We start from the raw sequence: 19,689 nt of genomic DNA on the forward strand, positions 1-19,689 counted from the left end.
ATCCATTCTTCTGCATGTGCAACACGTAGGTATAACATAAGGGCAATCTATGTTTCAATCAGCCCAAACCCAGTAGCTTCATTAAAGTGCATATGCAATATCTGTGCTATATGTAAAACCGGGAAAAGTAAGCACATGCTCAAACCCACTAGCCATCCATTACAATAGCTTTTTATAAAGTGCTAGCGCCTATCAACTAAAAACTATAGACATAACCATACGCCCGAATTCAAAGACCACCATCCAACTTGTTGGTGTTCTTACACACATGTACAATATTCATAAAATCAAATATACATCAGTAATATAATAAAAAGAGCTTGTAAAAAGGGTCATAAATATTACATACAGGTAAAAAGACATCCAAAGTCTGATAAAAATGTTATAAAATAATCAGCCAAAGTCTATGGGGGTCTACTTCAAGAGAGCTCTGCGTGTACACCACATAGAGAATCAAAAGCCGGTTGATTTAGTTTCAATGGATGTATGATAGTACAACGCGATTATTTTGATCGCGGTACTTCACATCGTGGATTTTTAAACGCAAGTCGTTACAACGACTTGCGTTGGAGGGCGCGGATTGAGGATTATTATAATTTTCTATTCCAACTTTAGCCCACGTAACAGTAGGGAAGGTGTTGGAATAGAAAATCACAATATTCCTTAACCAAGAGCGCCATCCAGCGCAAGTCGTAGTAATGACTTGCGTTATAATGGCAGCGTGGTAAAGGTCGTGCGGTGTAAACACCGCGTTGTAAACAACGTTTACCTTTTCAATCATAGGAATATCAACAGACTGCTGTTATGGGACTGACTGCATATGAAACTACTGAGTTCAACCAGTAGATCCACTGTATTGAGGTATGTTTGTGAGTAATGGTCTTAAGGTTCTTTTGGCAGACACAAATGACAACACTGATGTAATTTTGTACTTCAAAATATTTTTGGCCGTATATTCTCTCTTGATTGAGGAGCTCTAGTGTAGGGTTGCTGCATGTGTTTAAGATGCCTCTTTGTCGTAGGACTTTGATTTTGGAGTAGCTTTAGTGAGTGTGTTGGTTATGGGGCGGCGCAGAGCTTTTGCTCTGGATGCATCTCGAGACTCTATTCACACTGTCTTTCTGGACCTTTATTCACTTTATTGATCTGTTTGGTTGGAATTGGAGCGTCCCAGGGTTTGTTGCAATGCCCCGGGGCCGTGTTTAATGTTGGGAAGATAAATCGGACCATAACTGGTCTGGCACTTAGGTTTGATTCCTTGATGTTGAGTGTAATCATTAAATACTGCCCTGGGCTGGTTTTATGTGTGGGTCTGAAGCTCAAGGCTTCCCCGTCCCTCACTGGCTCTGCTGTTGGACTGTTGTCACATCTGACTACCCCCAGGGTAAAGTCTGCTACTAGTTACATTCTCAGCAATGCAGCTTGTTGTCATCAAAGCCAGATTGGGGACTTGAGTTGAAAAGAATAGATTGTGCCCAGGGTGGGGTAACAGCAGGGCACTGCAGCTGCGAAGCTTGCTTGTGCCAATCGTGAACCGGTTTGCAAATCATTTGAAAGAGGAATGCGTTGTGAATCAAGTAATCACGTGTCTGTGTGGTCTTAGCCTTTGGATGCATTAAAGTTATGATGCAGGCTCACTTTACTTCTGTGTTATGTATGGGCCTACATACAACCCACTGAAGTACCAGACACCACATGTATCCCACAATAAAGTGCGCCCATCAAGCACAGCTCTGGTAGATTTCACGCGTGCACCATTACACAGTTCACAACACTCAAGCATGACACAGTTCACAAGCACCACCACTCACAGGCACCTCTTACATACATCAGGATCTTATCATTGTTCTTATCAATCGCACTTGTACGTTTGTAGTTCAAGATGGAAAGGCGCTGGCCGAGGGCCCACCGTACTGTACCGTGTTTGATAATCATGTGCTTGGCTTAACTTGAAAATACTTGAAAGTATACATATATATTTTTTTAAACTGAGTATTTTCCCTCCTGATACTTTAAAGGGACATTTCCCCATTTGAGGCCGTTTACATTCTCAGTCTGAGGCCAGGTGTAATTAATGTACGAGAGATGACCGAGAACGCCGCGCTCCTCGTTATGTTTTTTTTTGTGTTGCATCTTTTCCTGATTTCTGCTGAAGTGGGTCTCTGATTTTCCGTGGAGGTTGGGAGGCGGCGTCAGGACTCGCCCGTCCCCAGGGTCCTTCCTCAATCATTCCTCGCTGCTAATTTCGGTGTCGCCCTCATTTCTTTTTAAACGATTGCTTTTGAGCGCGTTTGTGAATGGCTCTGATGTATGCTTCAATTTAGTCAATTACTGTTTCAGCCTGCAAGCCTCCGGGGAAGCGCAACATCCACGGGCTCAAGGTAGGCAGCGCCGCCGCCGCCAGCGCGCACCTTTGTAATGTCGTGTTCTATTTATTGAAATGTCACCCAGAGTTTCCTCTTCTCTGGCACTGAGTGGTGGAGGGGCAGGAAGCATTCGCGGCTCTTTGGGGGAGGTGGGTGCAAGTGATGTGACTGTTCTTTGAGGGTTCGCACTTGGGCTTCCTGATTCAGAATACTTGAGGGCGGCCCTTTTTTGAGCATTTCTCCACTCTAGGAGGGTCGGTTCCATGCAAGGGTTTCAGCATTAACACTGATTCTTTTAAATGGGTTCAATTTTGATTGATTTGATTTGGCCACTCTGAAAGCCTGACCTGGACCCTGCCCTCCTGGACTTGTTGGACACCCCTCCCCAGACAATAGGAAGATTCCGTGCACAATCCGCTATCCATAGTTAAGTGGAACTCCTGTCAGATGAAAACTTCCCTGAAAGAATGCATGCCCTATGAAAAGACCACTGACAAGATGTCCCGTTATAGGCACATTTCACTGCTAGAACCCCACATGGGTGTTTCATTGCTAGCACACGTTTCTCTTGTGCTTTACACTGATGGAACTCCCCTGATGGGACGTGCACTGATGGAACTCCGCTTAATGTCAGGCCCTCATCAGGAGGCACCACAGCTTGCACCACCCATTGCCACTGTCAGCGCTGCCAATGACTGTACCTACACGCCTACTAACTTAAAAAAAAAAAGTTTATTGGTTTGTATTCAAACACATTGAAAGCATTACACAAAAGAAACATTGCCATATCGTCTATGAAGGAGTCAAGCAAAAGAAACCCCCCATCCATGATGCATTACATTGATCTACAGTATAATGAGGACACACTGGCAATACCCCGGAAATAAGAACAACCATACATAATATTACATTATCCCTATTGCACCAACGATGATGACCTTCCTCCCCCCTCCCCAACTTCCCACCCCCGACGTGATCCGACGTACACATTCTCAATTAACAGTCATTGTCAGTTATGCTTATGGTCCAGTATATGCATGGTACCTGTCATGATGGGGGCTCCCCCCTACACGCCTACTAACCATCACATTTCTATAAGTGTGACAATTCAGACTGTTCAAATCCCCCATAGCAATAGGAATGACTTGGCAGCATGTATTAGTTGTTTTAAATGCAGATTGAAATAATAATCAACTGTTGTTCTGCTCATCTGGAGATAACACAAACAGCGCCACCATGTGGCAGCTCTCATAAGTGTTGGTTCTGACAATTAAGTGCCAGTGCCAGTGCAGAGCACCAGAAACCACTGGGTCAAATTAACCACTGGAACTCCCCTGATTAGACTTACACTGATGGAACTTCCCTGACGGGACTTACACTTATAGAACTCCCCGGCTGAAACATGTACTGATGGAACTTCCCTGATGGGACATACACCGATTGAACTTCCCTGGTGGGAAATACACTGAGGGAACTCCCCGATGGGTCGTGTGCTGATGAAACTCCCCTGATGGGGCATACACTGATGGAACTCTCATCGTAGGAGCGTTCTATTGAGAGAAGTGTAGCCAATTGATGCAAGGAATTGCTCAAAATAACCGCAAACCGAACCAAGGGTATTTATTCACTAGAAATGAACAAAATATTCAGGGTATCTCCCTGTACTGCATTATAAGATACCATGAGTAACCAGTATATTTATGGGATGAAAAAGCCATACAGGCTGAAACTCACAGTTTAGGACCGTGAGATGTAATAGAAGACTCTCTGTAAGGGGATGGTGGATTTGCCACATTACCAGTAAGATAAAACATACATGTCATCAACCAAAATCTTAAAATATAAGCAATGCAGGCGAGAGTTAGTTAATACACACTTTCAACTTTTAAAGCACATATTCCATATTTATACATAGAAGTCTGTGTGTAGAAACACGGGCTCAGCCAACACGTTTTGCCCTATGATGGGGCTAGGGCACTTTCAGGGCCATTAAGTAATACGTAAGGGTTCCAGGCCAGCTCATTTGAGGACAGGACGGGAATCAGAGAGTTAGCTTGTGCCCTGATGGGCAGGTACTGGTGCAGGGAATTTGATGTTTTCACACTAGTCACAGGAAGAAAACAAACAAGCATTGGCAAAGCCAATAGATCTTGCTTAGAGATATTGACTTTCGCAACGTTTAGTAGACATGCTGTCCAGCAGCGTGGATGCTTTGTAGTGTGGCTAAAACTAATTTTAAAAAGTGCTTTGACGGAGCTAGAACTAATGCACATTTTTGAAAGTGCATTAGCGCTGGTTGCACCATATTCCCTATTTTTAGCTATGCTACTATACAAACTGGCTACAAATCCTTCCCAAAGTAGGCAATGCCCATGCTATACAGCATGAACAAAAGGCAATGCCAGAGCTAATAGTCTCAAAGGTGAGCCCTGTTGGCTTTGCCAATGCTTGTTAGGTCTCGGCACACCACCCATTTGATTCTGACAACTCAAGTAATCTCCTAGTGTGTGGAAAAGAAAATAATTTGATATTCGGCAAAAAAAACGTATTGCATAAAGAAAGCAATTGCATCCATGCCCTTGTCTAGGTGAAAATACATGTGGAAGCAGATTACATCTGTTGTCACAATAAAAGCAGATAACATCTGCTGTCACAGTAACATCCATTTCAAAGGAGATAAGCATTGGCAATGCCGATCATAGGATCAAGAACACATTCGACCCAAACATTAATAAATATACTCGAACGAAAGCCACATGGGCAAGAAAAACAAGCATAAAATAATTTAGATAACCAAATTGTGATAGGGCTAGAAAGCTCCAGAGCACAGCTCGATGGAAAGCAAGGAGTAAAAGGCTAGTGGGAAAAGAACACCAGAGATACATCTCACAGAGAGAACTCAGGTGCTTGTTTGCTGCCAGTTCGTCACAAGCTGGAAGGTAGAAGCAGATGTTCTCCAGCTGGCCAGGAAACAGGCAGAAGAATAGACTGTCAAAAAACAAGACACCAAGAACAGCCAAATAGGGCAGGGAATACATCAATATTGCCAGTGCCTATAGGCACAGTAGACCGAGAGAAACTGGTGAAAATGATTAGGTACCAGTGGGGCACACCCACTTAAACATTTCTAATTTGATAGAATAAATTTGACCACGTCGAAACCATACTCTCCTTTTGGTATAAACTACTAATTCTAAAGAGGTGTTAGCCCTTTGCACGACCCTTGAGTTTCAGGAAAGGAACCTCTTTAGAGTTTGGAGAAACAGGCAACACTTAGCCTCGTGGGCAAATGAATTGTTGTCTTCAGAGGTGCCATTGAAAATCTATAGGTTTGTTGGTAATATGGAAGCTCAAGAACAGGGAAATGCTATCTACAGAGGGCCATAGGTTATGTAGCTCCAGAGCCAGCAGATGAACATGCATGTGCCAGCTATAAACGAAGTTCAGTTCTAATTCTCCTTTATTCTACTTTCCAATAGTTGGAAAAAACTCTGTCTTGCGAATGAGAACATATTACTGTCAGAAATCCTTCCTTAGGAATTATCCACTGATGGATCGTCGTTAATAGGAAAACTCTCCTTGCATAAATTGCTTATTCTCCAGTGATAGAACTCTTATAGCTACATATTTCAGTGATAGCACTCTCTTTTTCAGAACATTTAAAAAATGCGCTCTATTTATAGAAAACGAATTCTCCGAAATGCATGATTTAGTAACACAGCCACAGAACATTTGTTCACTGGGAATTCAGTTTAGAATTAATTTCTAGTAAAATAAAATTCCACGTGTGTGATTGCTGCTATGTTAACAGTGTAGTAACATAAATTGTGTTTCTTAGCACTTTGCATGACATTGTAGTTGTAACCTACTGCGCTGCTTAGAACAGCACACCAGCATCTTTACTAACGGTTTCCAATAAGATAACCGCGAATCACAACTGCAGCCTCTCGACTTCTGTCACCTCTAAGGGCTTTTCTCTCTGCCGACAGGTGAACACGCGCTCTGGGTCCTCCAATACCAACAGCCCGGCTGTCTCTGAAAGTCTGCCCAGCAACAGGTGAGTCTATGGCTACTTATGGAATCTGGCTGACCAAGAAGGAGGTTTGTAACAAAAAGTTAATCAGTGAGTTCGGTGGGCGTTTGGCTGGGGACATAGCCTGATTTCCCAGAGAGTAGTCCATGTACAGTCTAAACATCAGGACGTAGGTTGTGTGTTCAGTTTCATCCCTCTATCATTGGTGATGTAGTCTAAACCTTGAGGGGGGTTTCTGGTTACAGGTGGTTGAATTGCCTGGCAGTGTACTATTACGTAGTCTGATCCCACAGAAAATGGGCTGTGTCCAGATCTGTGATCGCTCATACGATTGAATCCTCGGGGGGGGGGGGGGGGGGGGGGGGTGGCAAAACGCAGATGTCTGCCCACTGTGTGTAAAGGAGCGCTCCCAGTTATTTATCATCCTTTGAGTAAACACACTTCGAAGGATTATTGTAACACATCCACACACCAGAATCCTGGGCAATATTGCTCTTATAAACAACAGAAAAAAATACACATAAAATGCTACACCCTGTAATTTAAGGTACTTTCTTCTCACCAGTCTACTGGGTCATGAGCTTTATCTACTATCCCACCTTCCCATCTGGATTGGGAATTGCTTTCACAAAAGACAAATAGTCTCTTATGTTTAGAGAAGTCTTTCCATTCTGTTACCATACATAGGCAATTGTCCTTAGTTGGTAAGGAAAGAAAGCAAAAATTGGAATCCCTATGCAGGTAAACTTTCCTAAGTCATTCACTTCAAAACTATTGATCAGTTTGATACGTTTTTGTTATTTCATGCAAAATACGGCCTGGAATGTAAGTTTTCTAAATCCTCTAGCACAACTATAGGCTCAGCGCCAACTTACCAGCTAGAGTCAGGAAACCCAGTGGACTGTAGCCCACGACCGCCTAAGTATTACACGAGGATGATGTCTACTCTGGGTGACAATGGTCAGTCCTGTGAAACTACACAGACAATTTGTTTTTAGTATGTTCCTAACCCCTTTTCACATGCATAGACACACTCAAGAATGAGCAATAAAAATGTTTTATGGATTTATTAAAGGCAACATCTTACCCAAGTGCATAAAAAGTGTATAGTTGTAATGATAAAAATGAACAATCAGTGGCAATGAAAACAATTATAAACTGTATAGGAAAAATAATTTGAACATTTCAGAGGTGGCTCAAAATTCAGAATTCCTCCAAAAGACCCTTATTAGTTTCTAAGGTGGCCTCTCACCCTCATACCTTAGTTGAACAACAGTGTTGTTCTGTGTGAAGAAGGTCATTGTGCATCTTCTGCTTGACAGTCATGGCATCCCAGCAAGCTGATAAGGCTGGGCTATCTCCGAGATGCCAGCCTATGGCATTCACGAAGATTCTTTATAGATTCTACTTCCTCAACCTGGCACCCTAGGAAGTTGAAGATTTTGTCTCTGCCTTCTACCTGTCTGTTTCCGGCTTAAATACATGTTTCTAATTAGTTTGAAAAGGGAGGTCCTCACGTCCAGTTATGTCAAATACAAGAATGAACATATTAATCTTGTTGCTCCTTCACTTAAATCTATAACTTATTATGAGTCAGGTGAACTATCAAACTATATTAGAGCAAATGTATGCTGCGCATGTAGAGTCATAACCAAATGCAGCCTTCATGTGCATTTATAAATGAGAAATGTGCTCTCAAATAAAGCAATATATGAAATGTAAGACTTCCAGTGGGGGGTACATTAGCAGAAAATATGAACATTATGTTAAGTTTGAGAGTTGATATTTCGATTTATTATTCGAAGTCACACTTTCTTGGTTGATTAACCTCTGTGCAGTTGTACAACAAGGTCTTTGAGAAATGTTTAACTCTGCTTTTTATTTCATTTTAATGTTAATTGTTTGCATTCCACAGCCTGAAGAAGTCCTCTGCGGAGCTGAAGAAGATTCTAGCAAATGGGCAGGTAAGGGCAGCAAGTGACTGGCATGTGTTTGTCAGGTAGACCCGCCAGTTGTGAAGTCAAAGAAGAATCCTTGTCCTAAAAATTAGCTATTCTACTGTATTTATGTATTTCTTGGTTTGAGTTTGCCTGTTATTCCCTATGTCACATATTTAGATACTTGAGTTCATTTCTTTAAATAACACGTTTAATGCTTTACCCAATCTGGTTGCTAATCTCTCAGCAACTCCTTTATAATCTATGCTAGTCCAACTAGATTTTGTGACCCTCCGGCTGCACGCTGTATTCCAGATGTGGCCTAACGAACTGGGCACCGTGCTCCAGATATGGCTCAAAAGCTGAATACATTGATTGAGATGGTGCTTCCAGAACTGTGAATAGTGTACCTGAACGTGGAGACCCTTTTCCAGATCAAGGTCCTGTACCTGGCACTGTGCTCAGCATGTTTCTTTCATCAGCAGTGCTAATAGTGGTAGCTCGACTCCTTTTTACTGTGTCACATTTTCTATCCACTTTAAGATTATGTAGATACATCATGTGTCTTAAGAAATCCTTTTCACAGCCTACAAACCTCAGTCATTTGATTTGATCTCATGTTTTTGTATGACGGACGTAAACCATTGCATCATTTGCACTTTATTAGCTACAAAACGCCCTCGGGCATGAGTCTGCTCTTTAAAAAGCACTTTCACTTCACTTCCTTACTATCCTTAACCACTGCTGTCAGCTCTTGCGGAAACTGCTTTCAGCCCCTTTGAACCCACCTGCATGGACGCAGTCTAAGGAAAATGCTCCTTCGTCAGTAATCCGTCTCTCTACTCATCCAATCGCAGCAACAGAGCATTAACAAATTACCATCCCCTAATAAACAAGCTTTGACAAAGCCAATGTGTCTCACCAATGGACAAGCTGTTGGCTTTGGCAATCGGGCTGGCGTGGTTGACCGGGAGGACAGGCAGATGAGGGGTGGGTAACGAGGGGTACAGGTGGGACAGTCCGAGCGTTTTTTTAAATGTTTTAATTTTATTTCTGGGAAGGGGAAAGAAACATGGATGGAAGGGAGGGTGTTGGGGGAGAAGAAGCAGGGATGGAAGGGCGGGCATTTGAGGAGAGAAGAACCAGGATGGGGCTGGGTGGGTGAAGTAAAAAAAAAAAAGGAGTCATAACACGGCCATAGTTGACCACGTCCTAATATTTTCCGTGAGCAGCAAATGGCCAGCAGAGGGACACTAATTAAATGTATTTAGTCTGTCATTCAATTGTGGACAACAAGGACCCCCTGAATTAGAATCAATTTCCTGGGTCAGGGTAAAAGATACGACAAATAACCACCCAGGCAAACCAAGCTACGACAATGTAATGTGAACCAGCATATGAGAAATAACACTGAAATGAGATAAAGATTTATAAAAACAATCAAGATATTTAATACATTTCAAATACATATATATTAAAACATATAAAAAACATGTGTATGTTTTTAATAACCAATAATAACACAATCAAGGTACATTAGATTCAATTAAAAAAGGATGGTAAAGTTGAGGTAGTGACGATATCTTCAACGCGTTTCGACACTAAGTGTCTTCGTCAGGAAAGTACCATCAAGTGTATTGTCTACAATAAAATAAACAATCTTTTAACAAAACAAAATCCAGCACTAAATCTCAATAGACAGTAATAGGGCGCTGGTACAGACATTGTCATTGTTTTAATTTATATAACATAGCCGTTTTTCTGTATACATAGGGGAAGCTCTAGCATGCACCATAAAACAGAGTTGAAAACAGAAAAAAGAAGATTGAAAGGTAACAGAATAAACAGAATATGCGTGCCGAGGGCTGACATGATGGAACTGGGTGCAATATAGCTCTGTCTTACTGGTGTTTCAACTGATAAATGTACATCAGATAATTTTAGGTCTAGTGCTGGATGGAATATGGGCCTTATATAGTTATGGCCTAAAGACAATTCGTCATCTAATAACTACAAGTAGTACTGTCTCTCTAGATCGGAGACATCTTTTTGTTCGTCTACACTAAAAAGTCCAAGTTGACTATAACCTGTTTTTTGCTGGGCTGTATCTACATTTAACCCAGGTGAGACCGCTTGTCAACCATAAGAAGTGCAGATAGTGTTTTCATGTTCTCTACTGCCCTCTGTCTGACTATCATGAGCATTGTTAATTCGTGGCTCATTATCCAACTTGTTGAGAGGCAGTGCTGCTTGCAGTTAGTTATCAGAAAATAAAAAACAGAATTTATGCCACATCTTTTGAACGTTCTCACTTTGTCATAGTACTAATACTGACCCCAAATCATGAAAGAACCTCATGGTAAATGTCCCCGATCTAGAGAGACAGTGCTACTCGTAGTTATTAGATGACGAATTGTCTTTAGGCCATAACTATATAAGGCCCATATTCCATCGCAGCACTAGACTTAAAATTATCTGATGTACATTTATCAGTTGAAAGACCAGTAAGACAGAGCTATATTGCACCCAGTTCCATCATGTCAGCCTTCGGCACGCATATTCTGTTTATTCTGTTGCCTTTCCATCTTCTTTTTTCTGTTTTCAACTCTGTTTTATAGTCCATGCTAGAGCTTCCCCTATGTATACAGAAAAACGGCTATGTTATATAAATTAAAACAATGACAATATCTGTACCAGCGCCCTATTACTGTCTATTGAGATTTAGTGCTGGATTTTGTTTTGTTAAAAGATTGTTTATTTTATTGTAGACAATACACTTGATGGTACTTTCCTGACGAAGACACTTAGTGTCGAAACGCGTTGAAGATATCGTCACTACCTCAACTTTACCATCCTTTTTTAATTGAATCTAATGTACCTTGATTGTGTTATTATTGGTTATTAAAAACATACACATGTTTTTTATATGTTTTAATATATATGTATTTGAAATTTATTAAATATCTTTATCTCATTTCAGTTTTATTTCTCATATGCTGGTTCACATTACATTGTCGTAGCTTGGTTTGCCTGGGTGGTTATTTGTCGTATTTAGTCTGTCATTCATCCATGCGTCACCAAAAGAAAAGGAAGTAACACATGACAAGCTCTGCCTGATTTGAAGGCAGCAAAGAAAATGCTGCAAACAGATGGTAAGTAATGGACTGGTTCCAAGCCGTTAAAGATTACAAGAGTCTCGCAAGCGAGAACGCATACTCAAGCACATGAAGGCGAGACCTAAACATGGAAAACCCACTTATTAGCATTTGATGATATTTGCATATAGGATTGACTTTGGGAAAACTACAAATCTGATTAATACCATAGGGCAGTAGGAATTTTTATCACTGCAAGTTATCAGTGAAACTTGCGAAATGCTTTTCAATAGTGATGCACGCCTGCTACCGCTGTTCAACATCTTGTCTTGACTCTGATCAGTTAGGAAGTCTTCATTCATATCCTCCTGTCATGAACAAGCTCAGAATGCTATTCATTCCTGCAGTGCGCTTCCTTACCTTCTGAAATGAAGCACTGTAGCCATTTTAAAGCTGGCATGATGCAATCCTGTGTGGCCTACCTGTATGCATAACCTCCAAAAAACAGAATGTCTGCTTCTAACTTACTTTACCCCTAAGCTCCCCATCCTATCCAGGTCAGCCAGACTGGCAGTAATGTTGTATAGCATTTTAGGACCCTAGTGTAATTTTCCCGATTCATGCCCTTATATAGATATAAAGTACCATATCCTTATATAGGCATAGAAATCATAACCATATTAAAACATAGCTCATGCAGTCCTAATACGGCATGGCTACTTCCACTAGTTCCGAAAATCTACAACGATTTTTTGGAAAAACCCGCCTTCAGCAGTCAGGGACTTCCCCCTGCTTGAATATTGATTTATCCAAGAACTCATGGAGTTTTCAAAGAACTGGGACCCTTTGATGACGTTCTTATGTCCAACCTTACGTCAAACTCAGCACCTTCAAGGTATAAATATACCCACACTTGCCCAAGCAAACACACAGTGGTTTGGAGCAATTCGACTATCTACTTGCCCAACGCTACTCGCTGCAGCAAGTGCCGAAGGAAGCCGACCCTCCAGCAGACGCACTGAGAGAGACACTGTCTTTTCTCCAGCTGAGAAATCTAGCTCCAGTGTTTCCCAACTACCCTTGCGGGTTGTTGGGAAATCGAGTCCTGAGACATAGAGATACCAGACCTCCTTCATTCTAAACCAAGGTAAGGAGCTGATTAGACCCTAAGAGAAATCTTGGATAGATTCTTGGCAAAGAATACTAAACTTAAGCTACACCTCACTTACTTCTTCCCTCGTACTAGACTTAGGTTAGGTACATCAGGGTAGGCGTATTTTAGAAGCACCAGTTGAGTACTTTTAGTCTTTATTTATTAATGTATGTATTCTATGTATTTTATGGCTTAGAAACCATATCATGCTTTTACAGTATTATTTTACAATACTCTTCATACTGTACGCATTGTACCTTGCAACCAGTATTACGATTGTAGCAGTTCATTTCTTCTGTATGAGAAAGAAGACTGTTCAATAAATACTTTTTATTGAAAACGCCCGTCTTTCTATTTCTCTACAACTCTGGTGAAACGAAGCATGCACGAATGACTGAGTGAAATATCTATCTATTGTTTCCGCGACTCTAGAGATATATTTCTTATTCTTGGGAAACAAAGTTGTCATGTTTATGCAGTTGTCAGAAACTAATCCCTTCTTGTGAATTCGAGAAAGTTTCTAGCGACCTCTGAGCTAGCTGGCACCCACAATTAGGTCTAATATGTTCGATAGAGACCTAGTCGACCTAAGTCCTACGTCACATCTATAGGATATATTATTCCAATTCGCAGAGCCTATTGGGAATATAGGAACTGCACTACAGTAAAAAGGAACACCCCTGTGCTGGAGTTAAAACAGTGAACAATACCCAATGTTGTCTCTAAAACCCAATTTAAAGGAAAAATAATACATTGCGCGGAACGATCACTGAATGAGCTTTAATTCAGTCTAACTATGCCAGGCTGCCTTGCACCATAGCTAGGATTGCAACCTGAAAAGCAAAGAACAAGCTCCTCTTCAAAACAGGGTCCATCTATAGTTCTGTAGTACTGTCCTTATCAGCCAGTCTGATCTTCTTGAGAACTCAGGCAAGAGTGATATTGGCGGAAAGGCATACTGAATTCCTGAATTCCACTCAAGGCAGAATACATCTCCAAGCAAGAAATGTTGTTGAAACTTCCAACACACAGCAGTGCTGACATTGCGTGTGCTCAGCGGTGGCAAACAGATCAAGTCATGGTTCTCTCATGCACGGAAGAGACTGTGCGTCACCACCAGATATAGCTGCCAAATGTGATTGGCTAAGTCCTGACGACTGAGCGCATTCATCTGCCATTCAAGGGCCCTGCCAGGAAGTTCACCAGCAAAAAAATGACTTGGTGGTCCAGCCATTTCCAGACATGCAAGGTCCTTGACCATACCCTGCCCTGTTTATTGCAGTACCACATGGGGGTAATGTTGTCTGTGAGCACCTGTACATGTCTCCCTATTCTCGACAGAAGGAAGGCTTTCAGTGCCAAGCAGATGGTCTCTGTTCTGAAGGTTGATGTGTAGTTGGGTCTCCGCCAGAGACAAGAGGCCTCTGATCTCCACCGCTCCCAGACGCTCTCCCTAACCCAGAAGTGATGCATCAATCACCACCGTCATTTCTGGGTGGGGAAGGGAGAGGTGTCTGCCACTGCCCCAAACTGCATGTCTTTCGTTGTCTCCTCCGAAATCTAAATGTGGCCGGAGAGGCCCCTTGAAGGCCGCCTTAAACATCCAGTTGTTGAGGTAGGGGACGACTGGCACCCATGACCTCAGAAGGTGTGCTGCCACAACTGCCATCATTCAACTGGCACTGGTGAGATCAATATGTCTTGCACTTCCGGCCGTGAAATAGGGAGATTGACCTCCATCAGTCGTTGGGTGGATGGTGGATGGTGGATGGAGGAAGGTGCAACTGGGATCAAGGAAGGGTAAAGCATAGCCTTTGTGAATAATATGTAGGAGCGGACCCACTTATGCGATAAGAACGCTTGCCAACCCGGATAAAATCAGTAGATTCTGCCTCCCACAGGGTGGCTCTGACCTTGCAAGGGTACACTAAAGAAGTTTTGCAGGTGGGGCTGTCAGGGCTGTGGGACGAGTGACACGCAGACCTTGGCCGCGGGGCGGTGAAGACCTCTGCCTCTCTTGCAAAACTGCTGGTTCCCTTGAGGGGCCGGACAGGCTGGCAGTAAAGGATGCCTCTTTCAAAGCCAAAACAATGTTGAAACTGGTTTGGTTGGCGAGGTGTAGATTAAAGGACCACAGCGAGCACTGGCCGTACTCTTATTTTAAATGTTCATGGGCGGCATCATTCTTGTCGCAGAACAGGTAAGTCCTATTAAAGGGCATGTCCATCAAAGAGAACTGAGCGGTACAAAAGGGGGTGGTGATGGACAGAGCATCTGAACCAATCAAACACTCACACCCAGTCAACAGACCTGGGTTTAATCCATCACCGTTCTTTAGCCCACTCTGTCACCCCAGTTTACACATGGCCATCAAAGAGAACTGGACATTGCCAGAGAACCCAGTCGACTGCAGCCATGAATGGTAGCAGATGGCAGTGCTGGTGCCAATTGCACACCCAATACAATTCTATGGTGTTCAAGCCACAACGAATACTGAACTTGGCCGAAATAAGACCATCTTGGGTGGTCTAAGGCAGAACAGGGCGAAGATCTTAATGAACACCAGGGAGGACTTGTGCCCCCAAATCCCAAAGGGTGTAACTATAATAGCCCAAAAAACAATAAGCATAAACAGAATGAAGTACCAAGCTAGTGGACAAAAAGAGGCGCTTACCATCTATTTCCACGTTCGCCAATTAACTATTGGATTAGTAGTTGAAAAGGGTTTGGATTGGAATGGCTGGTGGAAGTCTGCACCACAAGTCTTTCGGGAGAAGGGTGTTGGTACTGGGACAAGAAAGCAGGGTCGCCTGGAGCAAGACATGCTTGCAACTTACAACCCAGACCAGAAGGAGCACCCGCACCAAAACTCCTTACAGGAGTCTCCCCGGGTCACTAACCAGGCAGCTTACAACGCCGACAAGAGCAAGAACGAGAAAGAGTTCAGGAAAGAACAAAATTCTGGCACCTGGATTTCTCTCTTAAACCCAATCCAACTAGCTGTTGAAGCATTGCAATACCAATCGGAAAAAATGGAATTACAACTTACACTTCTGAACACATTGGCAGTTTTTACAGCCGGAATTGACGAAAAGCTTGGTAACCTGAACGGCTTTGATAATGAGAGCCTAAACAAATACCTATCTCAGTTGTAACTGCAACCAGTTAGTTGATAAATTAGCTACTCTGCCCTTAATGCTAACTGGTCTTCTAAGCAATATAAACAAATTCAACAGCAGAAAATGCAACAGACGACCTGGGCACCACCGAAAGTGAAGAGGGAACATCCAGTAGGAAAAAACCTGGTAACGGGTCAAAGGACAACTCTGAGGACCACAATGAGGAGACGGTACAGACGGGAAACGGGAAATCTGCAGAAACTTAATGCTAAACAACGTCGCCAACAAAAAAGGAAAGGGCACAATCAAAAACTACAACCAAACACCATAAAATATTTTCCTATCTTCGCAGGCATTCAGGAAAAACACGCAACTAACGTTAGTGATGCAGGGTCAATACATCAGGCAAACCTGGCATCAAATACTCCCGAACAACATCAAGAACCATACAGAAGACGCATGGCCCATGGTGAAATAAAGGTCCATGATTCGCCAACAAGACACAAAACTGAACAAAATGAAGAACAAAATCTAGAAACACTGAAGATCTATCTGTGTCCAAAAGTTGATAGCGGAAAGATAAGCCAGGGAAAACACAGTCAAGAATTAAGGAGAGAACTAAGTCTCCCATTTAACGAACCTGCACCACCAGGGCAAGCGTGCGGTTACACGCGCAACTCAGAGGCAACAAACACACTTGATACCAACCTGACGACCGCTACTCTACATCCCTACATAGGGGACAGAAGAAGAATCGATGGCCCAACAATAAGGCCAAATCATGAAGTATCATCAAGAGACACAGAAACTAGGAGCACACTCACCACAACCAGACTAACGGGGAACCCATTGGAAAAACAGCCACACGATAAGGGGATAGAACCAATGCAGACTCCTCTAAAATACACAATAACAACATCAAATACAAAGATCTCCTTAGCATCTGGAGCAAGTAAGTGTCTGGAAATCCAGGAAGAAAAATCATACAATGGACTAACTGCTACAACACACTCAGTATCAGTAAAACAACAAATACCAGAAAACAGACGTCAGTCAACAGAGGTCCTGGTTTTCCATCCCGAATATACCTCAAAGGGACAACAAGACTTGCTAAATCGTGGCAATATCCTTAGACTAATGAAATCTATCCCAAAGCTGGAAGGAATAAGTTCAAAGGGTTTAGTTTCTGTACAGTTCTTACCTGCAATTAATCCCCAAAGCTCGGAGGCAACTAAGACAACTTGGACGTCAAGCAACATTGCAGACTCGATCTTAGCTGAACAGGAGCTTTTTAACATTTGGGGCATCAAGATTGCCCCTTTTCAAAAACCAGCCTACCCTCTACCATTTCTGAGCATGACGAGCTCAGCATCAAAGACACATCCGGCATCCTCTATTAGCGTGCTTCGAGGCGCACGGGGAAGTTCACCAAAAAGGAACACAAGCAGCCTGTGGGATCGTCCGGAATTACGGTCGATGGCACTAGCTAAGTCATATCAAGGTCCAGCAAGGGAAGCACTGTCCCGCACCATTACCATACGCTCCGAGGAGGACTGACACTACTTACAAGATAGTGTTCGTAGTTGGGGAAGGGAACCAACCCTAGGCTTATGCTCTTGGAACATTAACGGATTAACTACAAAAATAAATGATACAGATTTTCTGTATTACATCTCCCTTTTGACATAATAATGCTCCAAGAAACTTGGCTCAAGGACCCACAGCACATCAAGGGCTAAACATGTTTTGCCACACCATCCTCAAGGACCAGCAGGTCCGGCCATCATTCAGGTGGACTGGCTACCTATGTCTCCATCACCACAATAGCGTCAGTAATCCTGATGGATTCAACTTCAAATACAACACTGGCAGTTAAAATAAGAATTGTCCTTGAGGGAAAAGAAGTGGAGGTATGCATAATTAACTCATATGTACACCCAAAAAATAAAGTGAAAGATTCAACTAAAATCACTAATCAACTGGCTGAGTAAGTCACCCAGATGGAAAATCCACTCTTCCTAAAGCAAGATCTAATTGGCTTGACAGAAGGGGAGGAGATATTGGCTTTAAACAGAATCTACAATATACTACCACAAAGTGTCATACTAGACAGGAAAAAATGTCGCAATAGTCGCTTCCTTTATGACCTAGAACACCAAAACCTTCGGGCACTGAATGGAAGATTCCCGGCAGACTCACCACCAGTCAATTCCTTTTACTCAACCACAACAAGCTCCATTCTGGACTACACCTTCGCAAGCCTTGGGCTGTTCCCTTATATCTCGGGGCTCAGAATGGGCAATATGGGGGACAGTGATCATCGCCCCAAGGAAGGTCATATAATAGCAATCATGCCAACCTCAATTAGGTCAGATACAACTGTGGGGCCGATCCACGCTTTGAATCAAAAAAGGATCTAATGTACGACTGCCGATACAAACCTTCAATCCGAAGCTGCACTTCAACTTTTCGATATCCAAGCATCGACTACATCCGGTCACATCACTTATTGAGCTCACTTTACTGCAATATTGCTAAAGAAGCTTGCAGCCACTTTCAGCTCAAACGACAACCCTCGCAACGAGGGCAGGAAAAATAATCTGAAGAAAGAACAGAGAGTACAATTAAGGAAACTTAAAAGATAAGTAAATTCGACTCTATGCAAGCTGAGAAAATCCCCTGAAAACATCCATTTACGCGTAGTTTTGAAACACCAAAGGGCAGCGCTCAAACAACTAAAATGGAACATCAAGAGAGATGGTGAAAATGAAATCTGGACTAAACTCCTATACGACATTAACAGTAACAACAGTGCCCGCTTCTGGGAAACAGTAAATGGGATCATGCGTCCACAACATAAAGAAATAGGATCTCACATCACGGAAGAGATCTGGAGAAAATATCTCTCTAGTCACTTCAATGACCACACAGAACATCTAGAAGTCCAAACGGGGACTAGCAAGTTTCTTGAGAGAACATGGATAACATGCATGCCAGAGACACGGGTACAGGCCTATTCAGGCACAAACACCAACCTCTCAGAGAAATTGAGGGGCCAGCAGTTAGACCTAATTAAAAAGCAGATACCAAAGGCAGGAAAGAAGGCACCACGGGCCCAAATGGCATCCCACCTGCCCTCTATAAAGCAAAGAAAAAAGAGTGGGTGGATATCAAGCAACTTTTATTCTTGGGAATCAGGTTACCAAACAGAATTCCAGAATCCTGGAGGGGTTCGAAGATTGTTCCAATTCACAAAAAAGGAGACAAGGCTGACCCAAACAACTACCACCTAGTAGCCCTTATTGATAATGAGGCAAAATATTTTGCCGGCACCACACTAGAGGAGCTCACGCTTTGGGCTGAGTCAAACCTAATTATACCACTGAATCAGACAGGCTTACGGAAAATGACTGGGACATCAACAAACATCCTTGCCATCTCATTAATAATCGACGCAGCAAAATCATCCAAGATCCCCTTACATCTGTGTTATATTGATTTCAGCGCTGCATTTGATAACATCGAGAGAGGTAGACTATGGGGGAAACTGGCGCAACGGGGCCTACCACAGTCGACCTTAAACATGTTGATGCTCCTCCACACGGACACGTGGGTACAGGTGAAACTAGGAAGTGGCACTCACTTGTCCTCAAAAGTACCAACTACCAAAGGATTGAAACAAGGGTGCGTGCTTGCGCCAACCTTGTTTAATCTGTTTATGGCGGACCTACCGAAAGTGCTGGATGCCTGTAATTCCCACTCACTGAGGTTAGGAGGGGAAACCTTGAGCAACCTCATATATGCAGACGACGTAGTGCTACCCAGTCGTACCTACATTGGACTTCAACGACTGCTGACTAAAATGCGGAACTACGCCACGGGAAACAACTTAAAAATAAACCTCAGCAAGACACGTACAATTTCAATTCAGACCAACAAAAAACAACAGAAGAGCTGGTCTCTTGGTGGCATAAAAATTTAGCCCG

At 42.7% G+C, this 19,689-nt stretch overlaps 1 protein-coding gene across 2 annotated transcripts in view; it reads left to right on the top strand.

The window, feature by feature from the left end:
- The window catches only part of MAP2K5 (mitogen-activated protein kinase kinase 5), a 1,262,070-nt gene that overhangs the window by 257,523 nt on the left and 984,858 nt on the right, over positions 1 to 19,689 (top strand). For both annotated transcript variants that reach the window (XM_078683055.1, XM_078683056.1), the window contains 3 exons: positions 2,341 to 2,381; positions 6,356 to 6,423; positions 8,315 to 8,363. In XM_078683055.1, the coding sequence (XP_078539181.1) occupies positions 2,341 to 2,381; positions 6,356 to 6,423; positions 8,315 to 8,363 (158 nt within the window). The remainder of the gene's footprint in view (positions 1 to 2,340; positions 2,382 to 6,355; positions 6,424 to 8,314; positions 8,364 to 19,689) is intronic.

The sequence above is a fragment of the Lissotriton helveticus genome, chromosome 3_1 (genome assembly GCF_964261635.1).
Source record: "Lissotriton helveticus chromosome 3_1, aLisHel1.1, whole genome shotgun sequence".
In the NCBI taxonomy this organism is placed as follows: domain Eukaryota; kingdom Metazoa; phylum Chordata; class Amphibia; order Caudata; family Salamandridae; genus Lissotriton; species Lissotriton helveticus.